This window comes from Octopus sinensis, linkage group LG7 (genome assembly GCF_006345805.1).
Source record: "Octopus sinensis linkage group LG7, ASM634580v1, whole genome shotgun sequence".
Lineage (NCBI taxonomy): Eukaryota > Metazoa > Mollusca > Cephalopoda > Octopoda > Octopodidae > Octopus > Octopus sinensis.
In genome coordinates, this window is record NC_043003.1 from 97,741,948 (window position 1) to 97,761,352 (window position 19,405).

The window sequence follows — 19,405 nt, forward strand, 5'->3', positions numbered from 1 at the left end:
AGCTTCATCATCATCATCGTTTAACGTCCGTTTTCCATGCTAGCATGGGTTGGACGTTTCAACTGGGATCTGGGAAGCCAGAAGGCTGCACCAGGCCCAGTCTGATCTGGCAGTGTTTCTACAGCTGGATGCCCTTCCTAACGCCAACCACTCCGTGAGTGTAGTGGGTGCTTTTTACGTGCCACCTGCACAGGTGCCAGACGAGGCTGGCAGACGGCCACGATCGGAAGGTGCTTTTTACGCGCCACCGGCACATGACTGAAAATCATTTTACAACTATCGCATGATGTGAAGACATGAAAACTCACAAGCACAAACACATGATGGGCTTGTTTTAGTTTCTGTCTACCTCATTCACTCCTAAGGCTTTGGATGGCCTGCGGCTGTAGTAGAAGACACTTACCAAAGGTGCCACTCAGTGGGACTGAACCCAGAGCTATAAGTTCGGGAATCAAACTTCTTACCACACAGCCACATCAGAGAATATAAATCATAAATAGAACTAGAGAGAGAAAAAGAGAGAAATTAGATGTGTTCTATCTAGTTTCACATGTAATGTAGAATGACTTTTCTGTTAATAGAGATAATATTGTTAATTATGGATTGGAGTGAGCATGGTCGTCTGGGCAGAAAATACAGAAATAAATTTGTTTGTGCCTTCATTTTATATTGTTTTTTCTGTGATAGCATAGGTTAAATGAATACGTGTTAATAGTCTTACAGTTTGATGTTCTTGCTGGTGCTAACCTTTGTTTTGCAAGTAAGGAATTTTTTTCTGATTCCACATGTCTGTGAAAGTAGAGAACTATTGGATGATTTCTTCTCCAGGAATTGTCAAACTTCACCATGTGTGGCTCACCAATTGTGGATGCTATATTTGGCAAAGTGCAGCGTAAACATTCACTCAGATATGCATGTGTATTATATTTCTTTACTACCCACAAGGGGCTAAACACAGAGGGGACAAACAAGGACAGACAAACGGATTAAGTCGATTATATCAACCCCAGTGCGTAACTGGTACTTAACTTATCGACCTCGAAAGGATGAAAGGCAAAGTCGACCTCAGCGGAATTTGAACCCAGAACGTAACGGCAGACGAAATATGGCTATGCATTTCGCCCGGCGTGCTAACGTTTCTGCCAGCTTGCCGCCTTATGTGTATATATATATATATACACACCACACACACACACACACACACACACACACACACACACACACACACACACACAATGAACTTCACACAGTTTACATCTACCAGAGTTACAGTCAAATATTTGTCTAAGGTACTGTGCAGTGGGACTGAACCTAAAATCACTTGGTTGAGAAATGAACTTCTTAACTGCAAAGCCATATCTGTATTTAAATAAAAAAAATAAAATGTATGCCACAGTAAATCCACATTTTCTGAAAAACCTGCGATTAAATATTGTGTAAACATGGTAGATATTGCTACAGTAGATATATTTTTATACAAATACACGCATATACACATGCTTACGTATTTGTATGTGAATGAATATGGATGTGTACGCATGTATGTGTGCACAAGCAATGAACTGTGTTTGTAATTTAGTTAAGTTCAATGTTGTTACTTTTAGCTATTTTTAATTTTTTTTGATATTAAAAATATTTTCTGTGTTCCAGTTTTCAGAAATTGCAGAATTTGATCTCCATTTTGAGAAAGTTTACAAATGGGTAGCCAGTAGCATGACTGAGAAGTCCAGTTTTATATCCTGCCTGTGGAGGGTAAGTTCTAGCTTCCTCAGCTAAAGCACAACTTTTGGCTAGGACCAATAGATGTCTATAGCAGTGGTCACTTCTGAAACTATTCATCTTCCTATAAAACTAGGGTAAACTCTTGCCATCAATAATAATGGTTATTTCCAACACAGTTCTTCTTCTTCTTCTTCTTCTTCTTCTTCTTCTTCTTCTTCTTCTTCTTCTTCTTCTTCTTCTTCTTCTTCTTCTTCTTCCTTCTTCTTCTTCTTCTTCTTCTTCTTCTTCTCTCTTCTTCTTCTTCTTTTCTTCTTTTTTCTTCTTCTTCTTCTTCTTCTTATTCTTCTTCTCTTCTTCCTCTTCCTCTCCTTCTCTCTTCCTTTCCTCCTCCGCTTCCTCTTCCTCTTCCTCCTCCTCCATGGATTGCATGGTTTGACAGGAGCTGGCTAAGTAGAAGACTGCATTAGGCTTCACTGACTGTTTTGGCAGGATTTTTACAGCTGGATGCCCTTCTTAACACCAGCCCCCTTACAGAGCGAACTGAGTGTGCTTTTTACGTAGCACCAGCCTTTTCCTATACTTATAAAATGTTTACTTTTACTCAATTTTCATATGCATTTGAACTGTTTGTGCTGTATTTTTAAAAATTCTTGTGGGGAAAATGCCAAAGTTTTATAGAAAATATTAGATGAAATAAGTTTCAATATACACTTTATTCTTTTGTTAGTGAAGTTGATATCTCCTAGGTGGTTGAAAGGAACCACAGTAATCCCCTGGGTTGTTTCTTTCATCAGTTTCAGATGACTGAATGCATCAAAGTTCCATCAAGCACAACTCGGCATGTTGACTATTTGAAGAGAGGAAATAAATGATACAGTTGGTCTGGGAAGAGCTAGACAAATGAGAAATTAATTTTATTCAGTTTATTTTTAATTAATGAATATTTTTGAAAATTAGTTTTTATTTCATGATTTTGTAAAACATCAAGATATTTGATAAAAAATTAAATTATAATTGCCATATGTATGTCGTATTTCCTAATATTACCCATGGTGGTAAAATATACTGGATGCCTTTTCATGGTATCAGCACTTGTGAGTTTGCTATGTAGCTTACAAGACTAAGATCTTCAAATGAGTGGGGTTACACACTGAGGAAAGTGGCTTTATGCTAGAAGATGAGAAACCAAAGTATGCAAGAAGGGGCCAGAACCAAACAGGTTTCTTGCAGTTGGTGAGCTACATGACTACTTATTTTATAGAAGGTTGGGTGGGGTGGAGGAAGGAAAAGTGGTAAAATAGTAAAGCATGAGGTTCACCTTCTAATTACCCTCAGAGCACTAGAAGCTGAAGAGTGGTGAATAGTTACAGAAGAAGAGAAGGTGGATAGAAGTTGCAAAAATGTATGTAGAGAATGAGAAATGGTTAGCGATGGGAAATGGGTGAGGGGAAAAATACGATGAAGAAAAGGATTGAGGAGTGGTTGATAGGTGGAGGGAAAGGAGGGAAGAGTAGGTGATGGCTGTCGAGATTGGGTAGTGTTGAGGGGTGTATACCCATACACTCACACACATATATATATAGGGCACCTGAAGACTATCATGGATATATACTGACTGAAATATAATTCATACTGAACTAAAATGATAATGTTACTAGTATAGATTCCCCAGACTATTGTAACATTCATGCTGTTAAAGTTTAAAATAATAGACTTTAATAACAAGAATGAAAAATTGGTAATTTCCTTTTAAGTAACTAAACAGGATATTGTTTTCCTTGTTATGTTAGTTTTGAATTAGTAAATTTGTATTGATGTGGGTGATAATGATAATAACAATAATAATAATTACAATTTTTTTGTTTTCAGCTAAGTCAAAGATACCATGTGCAGAAAGCTGACTTCCTGAATATTCCAAAGACATTGTTGGAAGGTAGTGTGGATAATTAAATATATTTAGTTGTTTTGATATTGATTTTTCACATTAGTACCAGGTTACATATCAGAAGGGGAGTGACCCCTCCCCCCAATACATGTAGGGTACTCCTTACTGAGATGAAAAACCTAAAGTCAACCTTTTGAGGGTTTAAATGTGCAGAGTCAACTCTAAATATTACAAGGTTTTACTTTCTTTTATCTCTGTTGCCATTGGTTGGTTTTAATACTAATGTTCATGTTGGATAATGGGTAGTAATTGGTGAAATTATAGACAAAATGCCTTGCAATATTTGGTTATTTTGTCTATCTTCTGGTCAGCCCCTAACTGAGCTGACCAGAAAAGTTCAATTATGAATTGATTGATTGTTGAATGAGCCTATGATCAATCAGGGATTACTTAACTGTCATATATGTACTTATAACTGTACTGTATTGGTACTGTAGTTGCCATCCATCATCCTGGTTCCTCTGTCATTATTTGCTTCCATATTTCTAGAAGAAGCTCTCTGTTTCTAAACTTCAATTACTGCAGTATGAGGGAAATAATCCCTGATGATCTTTTAATGAAAGATGGAACTAATCGTTTTGATCCTCACTTATAGCTGTTGAAGCCCCTTTTGTTTATCCATGAGGATTATTTTCACAGCAGAACTAAATATATGTTCATAGAATTGGATTCGATTCAGCATTTTGCCCCGCATAGAAATCACGATTCAATCATGTGCACAACTGAGATTTTATCCAATGAATGCTTGTTGTTCACATGATAGTTTGATAGTCTAACTAGAACCATCTGTGAGTAAGACTGACAAATACAGCCAAATTAAGCACCAAAATTCCAGGGTGTTTTTGAATCTAGTTTGGCGTACACTCTTCTAGTAGCTGTTTCCATAGCTGCATATTCCACCTAGATTGATTGAAGAAGACGCACCATGGTACTTGGATTTGCTACACTGAGCTTCTAAGACTTTCTGTGCCTTTCCTATTAATGTAACAAATAATTTTCCAATACATAAAGAAGCTTCCTTGTTACATGTTCATAAAAACACTTTATATATGACTTATTTACTTACTATTACCCTGTTACCCTGTATTGGGACTTTAATCTACTACGTATGTGGAAAATTGGTGTGTGTTTGTTTGTGGCATTGTTAGCTAACTCCTCCTACATCATTTTATTGATTTTGATGAAACTTGACACGTCAGTAGAACTCATGTCTGGAAACCTCGCGACATACTTAAATTGTTGAAAAAAATCGATAATACGGCCCCTGGAAGGGAACTTTATATCTACCTCATATAACTCTAACTTTTTTAAACACTCAAGGGAAATAACCCATAGCATCTGCACTTACAGTTGTTAGTTTTTAGCGAAGCAATCAATATTTGATTCTCATGATCAACAGATCTAATTCTGAATTTCACTACTCACAGTTTTCAGCTGCTAAACCTTATTATTGCACTTCCTTGATGTATGTACACTTTCAATGCCCATAACTCCGATAATTCTGCAATTTTTCTGGTTAAAATTTTTTGATGACAGTACATAAATTTTTGATTCCAGAACGTTTTTAATGTGTTCCAATACAATGAACTCATACTTTGAATGCTTAAAATTCTTGAAAAATGAAACCTAACTTCCACACGACATTCAGTTGGGACACCCTGTATCATGTATACTTATTTTACAAATCATAATATTTATTCTTTATTTACAGTTCATACATTTTCATGAAACTAATTGAGCCATCAAATTTAGAAATGATTTACAGGTTTCATTGTTTATGTTTGATTACTTTGAATATTGATTTTTTTTGTGTGTCCAATTTTATACTTTATTTAACACGTGAGTAGAACTCATGTCTGGTAACCTCGTGACATACTTAGGTTGTTGAAAAAAATCGATAATAGGGCTCCTCCAATAGATCCTTCTATCAGCTACATATTAGTAATATTTTATTTAAACAATCCAAGGGAAATAACCCATACCACCTGCAGATTTTAGCGAAACGATCAATATTTGATTCTCATGATCATCCAACCTAATTCTGAATTTTACTACTCAGTTTTGAACTGCTAAACATTATTATTGCACTTCTTCGATTTGAATCTTAAACTTTAAAGACTTCATTCATACATTTTTATACATACATACTTTTTTGAATGCCCGTTACTCCAATAATTCTGCATTTTTATAGTTACACTTTTTCCATGACAATAGATAATTTTTTTATTCCACAACGTATTTGTAGTGGCTTCATGCAGGCATAGCATGGATTCAATCTTCGATTGCCAAATTTCACTTAACACTTCAAGAGTACTTTTCTCACGGTAAAACAATAGTTTTTCTGTGAATGACAGCAGTTATGCATTTCCCAGATGCCTTTGCTAAGCAGAATAATGTCTTTGCCACTTGACTCTTCTAACCTCTTCTAGGCCACCAGGGGCTGGAATGGAGAAAACAGACCTCCAACGAAATCATTTGTTCTCAGCAATATGTCTATCCTTCTGGCTGCTTTTCGATAGTTATAAAAACAAGAACTCTGTAAGTTAAAGGTAGTTACTGAGAGTGACCATCAGTGAGTGTGAAGGTTACTGTTGCACTCTTCATAAAGTTCACCTTTAAAATGCCATGACGAATCACAGTACTTTCTCACCAACCTCCAAAAACCTCTCTCACCAGTCTCCAACAATCTCTCCATCCTCCAGCTGCCAGTTTTTTGTACTTTTTCGCAACAGAAAATACACCTTTTGTGGGAGTTATAACGAAATTGCTTTCTTATATCAGAGTAATTAGGCGTTTCAACAGAACATCTTTACCCCCGGGAATTACTGGGTACACCAGCTAGTTATTAATATATACACACACTTATATATGTGTGTCAGTGTATATGTGTGTGTATAGCTCTATACATTTGAGGTACTTCCTCAAAGTGTGTGCCATTCATGTGTTCCTTTGTACTTTATCTTCAACAGAAGTATCTCGTCCGTCGGGACAGAGTCAGATAGCTGCTGGCAGTGATGACATTGCTATGGTTGATGAAGATTACCAAGCTCTCTCCAGTAAAGAGGAAGCTGATCTTGAGCTCCTCATGTCTGAATGCCAAATGGCTATCAGTAATGCAGAAGCCTTTTCTGAGCAGCTCTCCAAGCAGCTGTCGATGCTGGATGGTGTAAGTAGAATCACAATGTCTTTCTCTTATAACAAGTTATTACCTCCTCCTCCACTTCCTCGTCGTCCTCCTCTTCCTCCTCGTCCTCCTCTTCCACCTCGTCCTCCTCGTCGTCCTCCTCTTCCTCACCTTCCTCCTCCTCCTCGTCGTTCTCCTCTTCCTCTTCCTCACCTTCCTCTTCCTCCTTGTCGTCCTCCTCTTCCTCCTCCTCCCCTTCCTCCTCCTCCTCTTCCTCACCTTCCTCTTCCTCCTGTCGTCCTCCTCTTCCTCCCTGTCGTCCTCCTCTTCCTCCTCCTCCTCTTCCTCACCTTCCTCTTCCTCCTTGTCGTCCTCCTCTTCCTCCTCTTCCTCACCTTCCTCTTCCTCCTTGTCGTCCTCCTCTTCCTCCTCTTCCTCACCTTCCTCTTCCTCCTCGTCGTCATCCTCTTCCTCGTCCTCTTCCTCGTCGTCGTCCTCTTCCTCCTCGTCCTCCTCTTCCTCCTCTTCATCTTCCTCCTCGTCCTCCTCTTCGTCTTCCTCCTCCTCCTCTTCCTCACCTTCCTCTTCCTCCTCGTCGTCCTCCTCGTCCTCCTCCTTGTCGTCCTCCTCCTCGTCCTCCTCTTCGTCCTCCTCCTCGTCGTCCTCCTCGTCCTCCTCCTCCTCGTCGTCCTCCTCCACGTCCTCCTCCTCCTCTTCCTCCTCTTCCTCCTCGTCGTCGTCATCGTCCTCCTCCTCCTCATCATCATCATCATCTTTGGCATTATCATTTTTATAACTAGTAAAAATCTTTCTCCTTCCCTCTCCTTCCTTCCTTCCTCCCTCCCTCCTTCCTTCCATTATTTCTTTTAGGTGACTTTTAGAATTTGATATTTATCTTAAAGATTCTTTGTAATTTTGATGCATTTCTCTGGTTCTAGGCCAACATCCATTCCATCATGGGCTCTGAAGATCAAGTTTTGAACCTGATGCGTTTACTTGATGATGGAATCCAGCAAGCTTCTGATATTGAAGCTAAACTCAATGGTTATGATGCTATTCTTAAAGTAAGTGTTTTTTCTATTGGTTTCTTTCTTTTGGGACATTTAAAATTTTTCTTTTAAAGCTTAGTATGGTGAGAACTGTAGAGGGTTACCTTAGCAAGATAAGCACTGTAGACGGTTACTTCTTAGGAAACTTGAAACCATGATTCGATTCCTCCTAATTCATAGATATTTATCTTTATAGACAGGCATGGCTATGTGGTAAGAAGCTTGCTTCCCAACAACATGGTTCCAGGTTCAGTCCCACTGCTTGGCACCTTGGGCAAGTGTCTTCTACTATAGCCTCAGGCTGACCAAAGCCTTGTGAGTGGATTTGGTAGACGGAAACTGAAAGAAGCCTGTCGTGCATATATATACACACACATACATACACACACACACACGCACACATACATATATGTATGTATATATCTTTGTGTGTCTTTGTATCTGTGTTTGTCCCTCACTACTGCTTGACAACAAGTATGGGTGTGTTTATGTCTCCGTAACTTAACAGTTTGGCAAAGGAGACTGATAGAATAAGTACCAGGCTTTAAAAAGAAAAACAAGTACTGGGATTGATTCATTTGTCTAACATCCTTCAAGGTGGTGCCCTAGCATGGCCTCAGTCAAGTGACTAAAACAAGTAAAAGATTATATATATATATATATATATATATATATATATATATATATATATACATATATACAACATCATCATATGTCTGCTTTGCAAGCTGGTACCAGCATTTATGTGCAAGCAGAATGTACAGTGCTATTTATAGGATACCTACTGAGGCATAATAGAGAAGCTGGTTAACTTCATTGGAAAATCTATCAACATTACCAGATCTTCACTTTTAATAACTCTGTAAATATCCAAAGTGGAACATCCACTGATTCTATTGCCCGGCTTGAAGAGGACAGTGAGCGTCTGATGACATTCTGAGTGCCAGGTGCCCAGTCTAAGCCTATCCTTTACCCAGGACTGCAGCTCCATCAAGGAGACGAGCTGTGGAAAGGCATGTCTCACAAACGGAGCCCACACACATTGACCTTCTAGAAATTTCTGCAGTTGGCACAACCTGAGTACATCTCTGTGCATTAAAAGACATGGCATGCCTAAGCTGCCACGCAAAGGAAGTTGGTAGCAGACCAACTACCTGATCATTGGTATGCATCCCTTCCACAAGGAAATAAACAGGATACGCTCCAATCTAATGAAGCAGTAACTGGGGCATGGCACGATGGTCAGATGATAAATAATGACAGAGGTGATGTTGGCATTTGCCATCTCTGCCTGACCTTTCAGGGACAATTTCCTTTCTGCCCATTTGTGGGCAAGAGAGGTCACCCTGTTCGTCACCTCTTCCCAATTCTTATCCACCTGGAGGTTGGGACCAAATGAGACCCCAAACAGTTTAACTGGTCTGTTAGTCCAGCATCCGACACCGCTCTCCGATGGCATCGATCTGCCTTTCCAGGTGCTCAGTCACAATTCCACTGACTTGTCAGCATTGATTTTTACCCCTGCAACCAACTCCTTTGCAATGGAGCTGACGGTCTTCATTTCAGAGGTGTACAACACCATAATGGTGATGTCGTCTGCATATGCAGATACTGCCCTCCTGAGTCCAATTTTGAAAGGGAGGCCAACTGTTCCAACTTCTGCAACAGTGGCTTGGAGCCTCCACATATAGAATAGGTGACAGCAGGTAGCCCTGACAAACCAAATATTTATGGAGACATAAATACACCAATACTTGTTGTCAATACTAAATGGTTCCGATAGGTGGCCATTTACTTTGACTACCGAGCAGGTGCCACTGTGCATTGCAGCAATCCAGCTTCTGAAAATGGATCCGAAACCGGCCCCTTTAAGGACGGCTTCCAAGTAGCGATGGTCTACCCTATCAAAAGCTTTTAACTGTTCTAAATTGATCGGGGGCCCCACCAAAACCAGCTTTAGTTCCAGCCTTCTCTATGATGTATTGCATAAAGTGAAGGTTGTTGTGGGGAGACCTGCTTGGGATTGCACACGTTTGTGCCTCCCTGACCAGACTACCACTGACAAGCACCAACCTTTTCACTAACATCTTGGCCAAAATTTTAAACTTTGTGCTTAGCAGAGTTATGGGCTGAAAATCCCCTAGTATCCTTTCTCAGCCGTGTTACCATACCCCAGCTAACAGCACTAGGAATTCTCCCATTCTGCTGCCAGTTATTGTAAACCTCTACCAAGAAGCTGCCAAACAAATCTGGCATGAAAACAGAATTCGTAGAGCAGACCATCCAAACCAGGAGATTTGCGACTTGTGCAGTTGCTCATCCCTCCCATATTTGAGAGGCTGTAATCAGTTTTTTGCAGAATCTCATGTCTGTCACCGAGAGCCATGGTAGGCTGTCTAGATACAAAGTTTGCTACTGTTGTTGACCCATCACCTGCCTCGAACAGTGGTGTAAAGTGCTGCTGGAAAGCTGCACATATCCATCTTGATCTGTCAAAGACTTGATCATGGTTTTGTTTCCACATCACATCTCTACTGTTCAGGCCCATTAGATGGCTTTAGTTCCTATTAAGAGCCTTAGCTCTTAATACGTACCCTTCGTGTTTTGCCTCAAAGAAATGGTCAAGGGCCATTCTCACTGCTAGCCTCTTCTAGTTTACTCTTTACTCTCTCTTTTACTCTTTTACTTGTTTCAGTCATTTGACTGCGGCCATGCTGGAGCACCGCCTTTAGTCGAGTAACTCGACCCCGGGACTTATTCTTTTTGTAAGCCCAGTACTTATTCTATCGGTCTCTTTTTGCCGAACCGCTAAGTGACGGGGACGTAAACACACCAGCATCGGTTGTCAAGCAATGCTAGCGGAACAAACACAGACACACAAACACACACACACACATATATATATACATATATACGACAGGCTTCTTTCAGTTTCCGTCTACCAAATCCACTCACAAGGCATTGGTCGGCCCGGGGCTATAGCAGAAGACACTTGCCCAAGATGCCACGCAGTGGGACTGAACCCGGAACCATGTGGTTGGTTAGCAAGCTACTTACCACACAGCCACTCCTGCTCACTAGTTCTTCTAATCTGATTCTTTCTATTGCTAAATCTTTGTTCAACACTATCCATTATACTCTAATTGCTCTCGTCAGAGTGATCCACCACTGGTTGTTGACGATATCCCCTGTCAACTGCCACTAACCTGGTCCTCGTAGTCTTTGTGAGTCAGTAAGGATGCATTCAACTTCCAGTAACTGGGTCCCTATCTACAGGTCCTATCTAAATCAACTGAGTATATCACAAGTTTGTAATCTTTGTAGCTGACCAATTTAAATTATGGAGTACCTATGCTATTCCTATCCTCTGACCTAATGAATACGCTATCTAAATACAATCTGGATGACCTGCTGTGGTTGCTTCATGTCCACACTGGCACATCAGGGAAATCCAGTTGGTACTTGTCAGAAAGCTGGAAAGTCCTGAGCAGGTTTTCGAGGCTTTTACACCCACTTCTACTATGTACTAAATTCACACAGTCTTTCCATGCATCCAAAATACTATTCCAGTCCCCCACTAATACTAAAGTTTGAGATGTTCTCAAGAATGTTTCTAGATGCCTGAAGAAATCTGGCCTTCCGGCCCCTGTTGAAGCATAAACTGTCATCAGTCTAAAGGCGCCACCTTTGCTGTCATTCATGTCCAGGACCACCACCCTACCATCCAGATCCATGAAGATAGCCCGTACATGTAGATCTAAGGATTTTTGGAGTAGCACTGCTACACTGCCACCTGCTCCTGATAGACCATAAGATGAGAATACCTCATAGTCCTCGAAACAAAAGACCAGCACATCAGAGACATTTTTTCTTATTGTATTCAGTTAAAACATATAGGACTGCTGCTTCATAGACCTGTATAAAATTGTGTGTAATGATGAAATATGTTAATATAGTAATATACTTTTAATATGAGATAATGTTAATGATAATACATCAATATATGTAAAAATCAATGATGATAATGATTTATCACAGACACACACGTATAACATCATCATCATTTAATGTCTGTTTTCCATGCTGGCATGGGTTGGACAGTTTGAGTAGAGCTGGCAAGCAGGATTGCTGCACCAGGTTCCTGTCTGATTTGGCTTGGTTTCTATAGCTGGATGCTCTTCCTAACACCAACCACTTTACAGAGTGTGGTAGGTGCTTTTTGCATTACACCAGTGTGTGTGTGCATGTACACGCACACACCCACACACTCACAAAAGAAAAGTACAATTTAGAATATGGGCAATCAAGTTTCTTATTGTGTCTATGTACATATTTATGTGTAATGTGCATCGTAATAAATGATAATGTGTGAAGCACACTTCCGAAGCTTATATATTTATCATAAACCTAATTTCAAAACAGAATGTAAAAGACCAGATGGAAGTAATGAAGGACAAAGACATACTCATCACATTGAGGAACAAAAACTATGAGAAGCTCTTACATGAACTGGACACCTTGGTTGTAAGTAAAACACAAATCAAAATTCATTTTCATTCTTTGTTGGATATCTTCCTTCTTGTTGAATCCATTTTACCTCCTTAGCTTACACCATTTGTTTTTTGATAATTTTATTGTCAGAAGTATTGAATATGTAGCATCAAGGACTAACTATCATGTGTTTTTATGTTCTGTGTTCAGATATCATCAGAATCAACTCAGCCTTTTACGTTTTGGGGTAGGTAAAAATAGATTGCCAATCAAGTACTAAATGTCAGTTTAATCCACTATATATTTCTTTACTACCCACAAGGGGCTAAACACAGAGGGGACGAACAAGGACAGACAAAGGGATTAAGTCGATTACATCGACCCCAGTGCGTAACTGGTACTTAATTTATCGACCCCGAAAGGATGAAAGGCAAAGTCGACCTCGGCGGAATTTGAACTCGGAATGTATCGACAGACAAAATACGGCTACGCATTTTGCCCGGCCTGCTAACGTTTCTGCCAGCTCACCGCCTTTGCTAACGTTTCTGCTAGCTCGCTCGCTTATAGTTTAATCCACTATAGTTTCCCCTCTACTCTTCCCTCCTCCCTCTTCAAATCTCTGGCTTTGTGCCAATGTCAGGATATCACTGTATTTACATATTTATTTATTTATTTTGAAAATTTACATAATTGCATATTGTTAGAGCTATAGTTTATACTGCTAGCATGTAGCCTTCTTTTAATGAAGCAGGAGTGAAATCTGTTATCAGTCAAGCACACTGATATAAGTATAGTTATGCATCTTGCCCATGGGTATAAACAAATGTTGAAGCATGTTGAGAACAGTATATTATATCAGACATGGGTAGCCTTTTTCAAGAAGTGAACTGCTTGAGATATGAATCATCATCAGGTGGGTCATCATCATCATCATCATCATTTAACATCCGTTTTCCATGCTAGCATGGGTTGGACGGTTCAACTGGGGTCTGGGAAGCCAGAAGGCTGCGCCAGGCCCAGTCTGATCTGGCAGTGTTTCTACAGCTGGATGCCCTTCCTAACGCCAACCACTCCGTGGGTGTAGTGGGTGCTTTTTACATGCCACCGGCACAGGTGCTAGACGAGGCTGGCTGTTAGACGAGGCTGGCTCACATTTCTAAAAAAGAAATTGAAGGTAATTTTTGTTGGGTATACTATTCCTGTGGGCTGCAGTTTGCCCGTGACTATAAATGGTCACTTACTAGGGTTTATGTTTTCCATTTTTGTCCTGCCATCTATTTTTCCATTGTTAATGTGGCTAGGATAGATTTTGTGAATTTAAACTTTTGCATATCCTTGGAGTAATTAGTTATTTACAGCTGGTTGGATGTTTCTAACTGTTCAACTGTGAAATAAGGACAGGCAAACAGATCATATGTCTTGCCCAACAGCTGTGATAGTAACTAGGCAAGGCATGCAAGAGTCTTTACATGGTTGCTTGATTTGCTAGAAATAGTAGCCAAATCTGCTTCAACTCACACCTTCTATCATGATGATCATGATGCTCTTTATCATTTTATGCCTGCTTTTCATGTTTTTATGGGTTTGGCAAGCTGTTATGGTCCAAATCACTTTTTAAGGGGAGCCTCTGCTCAAAATCTAGGTTCTCATTTGTATCCTTCGGCTTGATTTCTCTGGCTGGATAGCCTTCCTAATGCCAACCATTTTGACAGTGTAGTTAGTGTATTTTCTCACGGTACTATTACTAGAGAGGTTGGTACAACAGAGTACAAATGAGCCCTACCATTTTTTTAAAAAAAGGAGGGAAGGACACTTCAGATAAGGTACTCCTAGATACATTATGGTTAAAAAAGGACAATAGTCACAGCTGAAATGCATTTCATTGAAAGTTAGCTGACTTGAAGCTAAACAAGAGCATGAGGTTTGAACTCAGTACCATGTGGTCAGTACTCACCACACCTTTGTTTCGCAGTCATTATCACCTAAATTTAGTAAAACTCCATTATGAGGGAGTGTCTTAATGGTTGCTTGATTTGTTAGAAATAGTAGCAAAATCTCCCTCAAACCACATACCTGTGACTCCAATCTTAAAAGATGAAGTAATGGCTGAGGTTCTGGGTACATTTTGTCTGAAAAAAAAACATGAGACTTGAGATGCTCATTGCTGGAATATTTTAGATGATATATCTGGTAAGTGAAGGCCGATCTGAGTCACAACAAGGACAATAGCAATAATACTCTCCATGGCAGAAAATCAAACTGTATTTATCGTTGTAGTAGGCAGGTATTTAGTACTACTATTATAAAATCAAGTAATGATTTATGGATTAATATTTTGTTGTGTGTGTTTTTGTATTTTACTTGCTGGGTCTGGAGGAAGGAGCAGTGCTCATGGCTTTTGCAGGCTCTTCGAAAACAGTGATATATTATGCAAGACAGTAACTGTAGGAAAGACATGAGTAGCAGGAAGATTCTAGAGGCTGACATTCTGGGTAAGAAGGACTATACATAGTGGTTATGTAAGGCCTGGGAGGGTTGGATGCAACATCAGTGATAATAGTTTCAAATTTTGGCACAAAGGCCCACAGTTTTAGGGGAGAGGAATAGTCAATTACTTTGACTCCCCAGTGCACAACTGGTACTTATTTTGTTGACCCTGAAAGGATGAAAGATGAAAGGCAAAGTTGATCTTGGCATTACTTGAACTTTGAACTCAGAAAGTAAAGAGCTATATGCAACGCTGCTAAGCATTTTGCCAGGCATGCTAATAATTCTGCCAGCTCACCATTTTAACACAGACATAGGTAATAATGGTCTCAAAGTTCGGCTGATGGTCTAAGTCGATTAGATCGACCCCAGTACTTCAGTGGTACTTATGTTATCAACATCGAAAGGATAAAAGGCAAAGTTGACCCTGGTGACATTTGGATTCAAACTGTAAAGATGGACAAAATACTGCTAGGCTTGTTGCCTAGCATGCTGGCAATTCTGCCTAGTTGTCACCTTACACAACATTGGTAATAATAAGAGAAGGGGTGAGTGAGTGAGATCTGTATATGTGTGTGTGTGTGTGGTGTATTTTGTTTCTTGTTTCTTTCTCTTTTGCTTTGTTATAAACAGTCTACATTTGTATAGATTGAGCAGATGTATTAATGTATTTCTCTCTAATTTCTCAACTAGAGCACGTTGGACCTTGACATCAAACATACGAGAGCCCTTATGGATGGAGATCTGCTAACACCTACTGGAATATATGAGTGCACAGCAGCCGCAGAAGCTCTTCAAAAGTGTGTACATGCAAATATACATCCAGGTAAATCACATCAGACACAGATCTGGTTTTTGTTATTTTGTAATTGTTTGACTTCTGTTTTTTTTTAATGTATAGTGAGTGTTTTTTGTTGTTGTGGTTGTTGTTTAACTGCCAAGTTGTCTCTGAGCAAACTTATAATCAAAGATATTCCTGTCTTGATCATTCTATATTTTCCTAGAATCTAGGACTATCATATTGTATGAGTACTTTTTCCCCCTAGATGATCTGAGAGAAATTTGGCTGCTATTTCTAGGAAACCAACTGGCCATGTACAGGCTCTCTTAATATTATGCTTTTACCTTTTTTTTTTGTTGATATTCAAGCCACCTGAGTGAGGTGCTACCTCCTCATCACCACTGGAGATACCTCTAATTCATTCTAACTCTCTCCCCTAAATGTGAGAAGCCATGTAGCTCCTCTATGAGAACTCACTCTACCCCAACCTCTTACCTCGTACCTTAACCCCCATCTAACATACAGATGTAGCACACATACCCTCGATTCATTGACTTATGAGCTGCCTCAGTAGTGTCAGTGACATGGAAAAAGCTCCCAGTACACATTGTCTAGTGGCTGGCATAGGGAAGGACATCCAGATGTAGAAACCATGCCAAAGCAGACACTGGAGCATGATGCATTCCTTTGACCCATTGGATCCTTGTTAAACCATTCAACCCTTGCCAGCATAGAACATGGATGTTAAATGATGATGATGATGATTTGTTTATATTAGGCATTGACAAACTGTGGCACACGTGACTTTCTAAATGGCACACTTAAAAAAAATTCTTTTAGTAGAGTGATTTGCCTGATAATGATCCCTGTCTTCTGTGGTCTGTTTTATGCAAAAGGTTGCTCATACTTATGGTAACTGGGGTTACCACCAGAAATCATATAGTTTGAGATGAGGTATTTTGTTTTCTTCATTGAAACATTTATCCCATTTTTAGAGGATCATATATGGCAGAAGACGAGTAGGCTTAATGTAATAAATAATGTTGTGAAAGAAATAAGCCTCTGGCAAGTGGTCACCCTAATCTGGTTTTGATTCATCATCATCATCATCATTGTTTAATGTCCGCTCTCTATGCTGGCATTGGTTGGATGGTTTGACATGGTGCTGGTTACCAGGGAGCTGTCCAGACTCCAGCAAACTGTTAGAATGAATTAGAGGTATCTCCAGTGGTGATGGGGAGGTAGCACCTCACTCAGGTGGCTTGAATATCAACAAAAAAAGGTAAAAGCACAATATTAAGAGAGCCTGTACATGGCCAGTTGGTTTCCTAGAAATAGCAGCCAAATTTCTCTTAGATCATCTAGGGGAAAAAGGTATGGTTTCTATGGCTGAATAGCCTTCCTAATGTCCACCACTTAACAGAGTGTGCTGGGTGCTTTGTACATGCTACCGGCATGGGTGTGTTTATGCAGCACCAGTACTTAACAAGTGCGTTAATGCAACACTGGCACAGGTGATTTTTAAGTGGGCCCCAGCACCTGAAAGGGCAAGTGTGGAAGATGGCAATTTTACTTACCTAGACACATCTTATCAAGTACAGCAAATTACCACATCTTCTGCTCCTTTGTCATTTTTCTCAGTGAGGCCCAGCATCTGAAGATCCTTTCTCACCACTTCATCTCACACCTTCTTGGGTCTACTTCTTCCACAGGTACCCTCCACAATTAGAGCTCAGCACTTCTTTACACTGCTGTCCTCATCCCTCCTCCTCTCCTCCACCCCTCTTCTCTCCTCCGTATCCACCTCCACTTCTTCTTCCTCCTCCCCTTCCCCTTCTCTTTTTTCTTCCTCTTCTTCTTCCTCTTCTTCTTCTTCTTCCTCTCTTCTTCCTCTTCTTCTTCTTCTTCTTCCTCTTCTTCTTCCTCTTTCTTCCTCTCTTCTTCTTCTCTTCCTCTCTTCTTCTTCCCTTCTTTTTTTTCCTCTTCTTCTTCCTCTCTTCTTCTTCCTCTTCTTCTTCTTCTTCTCTCTTCTTCTTCTTCCTCTTCTTCTTCTCTTCTTCTTCTTCCTTTCTTTTCTCTCTTCTTCTTCTCTTCTTCTTCCTCTTCTTCTTCTTCTTCTTCTTCTTCCTCTTCCTCCTCTCTCTCCTACTCTTCCTCTTCTTTTCTTCTTCCTCTTCCTCCTCTTCTTCTTCCTACTCTTCCTCTTCTTCTTCTTCTTTTCTCTTCCTTCTTCTTCTTCTTCTCTCTTTCTTTTTTCCTCTTCTTCCTCTTCTTCTTCTTCTCTTCCTATTCTTCTTCTCTTTTCTTCTTCTTCCTCTCTTCTTTCTCTCTCTTCTTCTCTTCTTCTTCTTCTTCTACTCTTCTTCTTCTTCCTCTTCTCTCCTTTTTCTTCTTCTCTTCTTTCTTCCTCTTCTCTTCCTCTCTTCTTTCCTCTTCTTTTCTTCTTCTTCTTCTCCTCTTCCTCCCCTCTTCTTCCTACTCTTCCTCTTCTTTTCTTCTTCCTCTTCCTCCTCTTCTTCTTCCTACTCTTCCTCTTCTTCTTCTTCTTCTCTTCTCTTTTTCTTTCTTCTTCTCTTTCTCCTTCTCCCCCTCCTTTCTTCTCTCCTCTTCTTTTCTACTCTTCCTCTCCTCTTCTTCTTCCTACTCTTCCTCCTTCCCTCTTCTTCTTCCTACTCTTCTTCTTCCTCCTCTTCTTCTCCTCTCTTCCTCTCTTCTTCTTCTTCTCCTCTTCCTCTCTCCTCTTTCTCCTACTCCTTTCCTCCTCTCTCTTCTTCTCCTCTCTTCTTCTTCCTCGCTTCTTCTTTTCTTCCTTCTTCTTCTCTTTCTTCTTCTTCTCCTTTCTCTTCCTCTCCTCTCTTCCCTCCTCCTCTCTTCTTCTTCTTCTTTCCTTCTTCTTCTCCTCCTCCTCTTCTTCTTCCTACTCTTCCTCCTCTTCCTCCTCTTCCCCTCCTCTTCTTCTCTTCTTCTTCCTCTTCTCTCCTCTCTTCTCTTCCTACTCTCCTCCTCTTCTTCTTCCTACTCTTCCTCCTCTTCTTCTTCCTACTCTTCCTCCTCTTCTTCTTCCTACTCTTCCTCCTCTTCTTCTCTTCCTCTTCTTCTCTTCCTCCTACTCTTCCTCTTCTTCTTCCTCTTCTTCTTCCTACTCTTCCTCTTCTTCTCTTCCTCCTACTCTTCCTCTTCTTCTTCCTCTTCTTCTTCCTACTCTTCCTCTTCCTCCTTCTTCCTACTCTTCCACTTCTTCTTCTTCTTCTTCTTCTTCTTCTCTTCCTCTTCCTACTCTTCCTCTTCTTCTTCTTTTTCTTCTTCTTCTCTTCTTCTTTCTCTTCTTCTTCTTCTTCTTCTTCTTCTCTTCTTCTTCTTCTCTTCCTCTTCTTCTTCTTTTTCTTCTTTTCTCTTCATCTTCTTCCTACTCTTCCTCTTCTTCTTTTCTTCTCTTCTTCTTCTTCTTCTCTTCCTCTTCTTCTTCTTCTTCTCCTTCTCTTCCTCTTCTACTTCCTCTTCTTCTCTTCTTCTTCTTCTTCTTCTTCTTCTGTATCATATGACCAAACCAGCACAGTCTTCTCTCTTGCATACAACATCTGATGCCTCTTAATTCATTTAAATTCTGTCGTGCATGCACACTGTCATTACCCATTCCATGGAGCATGCTAGCTTCATTTCTTTCAAACCTTTACAAGTCCTCTGTAGTCAAAGCCCATGTTTTGCTGCCATGTAACATAACTGTGTGTACACAGGCATCATACAATCTGCCTTTCACTCTGAGGGAGAGGCCCTTATTTACCAGCAAAGGTAGAAGCTCTCTGAAC

At 40.1% G+C, this 19,405-nt stretch overlaps 1 protein-coding gene across 2 annotated transcripts in view; it reads left to right on the forward strand.

The window, feature by feature from the left end:
* The window catches only part of LOC115214178 (exocyst complex component 1), a 79,608-nt gene that overhangs the window by 10,473 nt on the left and 49,730 nt on the right, over positions 1 to 19,405 (forward strand). For both annotated transcript variants that reach the window (XM_029783269.2, XM_029783270.2), the window contains exons 4-9: positions 1,651 to 1,752; positions 3,592 to 3,655; positions 6,637 to 6,833; positions 7,730 to 7,855; positions 12,263 to 12,364; positions 15,512 to 15,644. In XM_029783269.2, the coding sequence (XP_029639129.1) occupies positions 1,651 to 1,752; positions 3,592 to 3,655; positions 6,637 to 6,833; positions 7,730 to 7,855; positions 12,263 to 12,364; positions 15,512 to 15,644 (724 nt within the window). The remainder of the gene's footprint in view (positions 1 to 1,650; positions 1,753 to 3,591; positions 3,656 to 6,636; positions 6,834 to 7,729; positions 7,856 to 12,262; positions 12,365 to 15,511; positions 15,645 to 19,405) is intronic.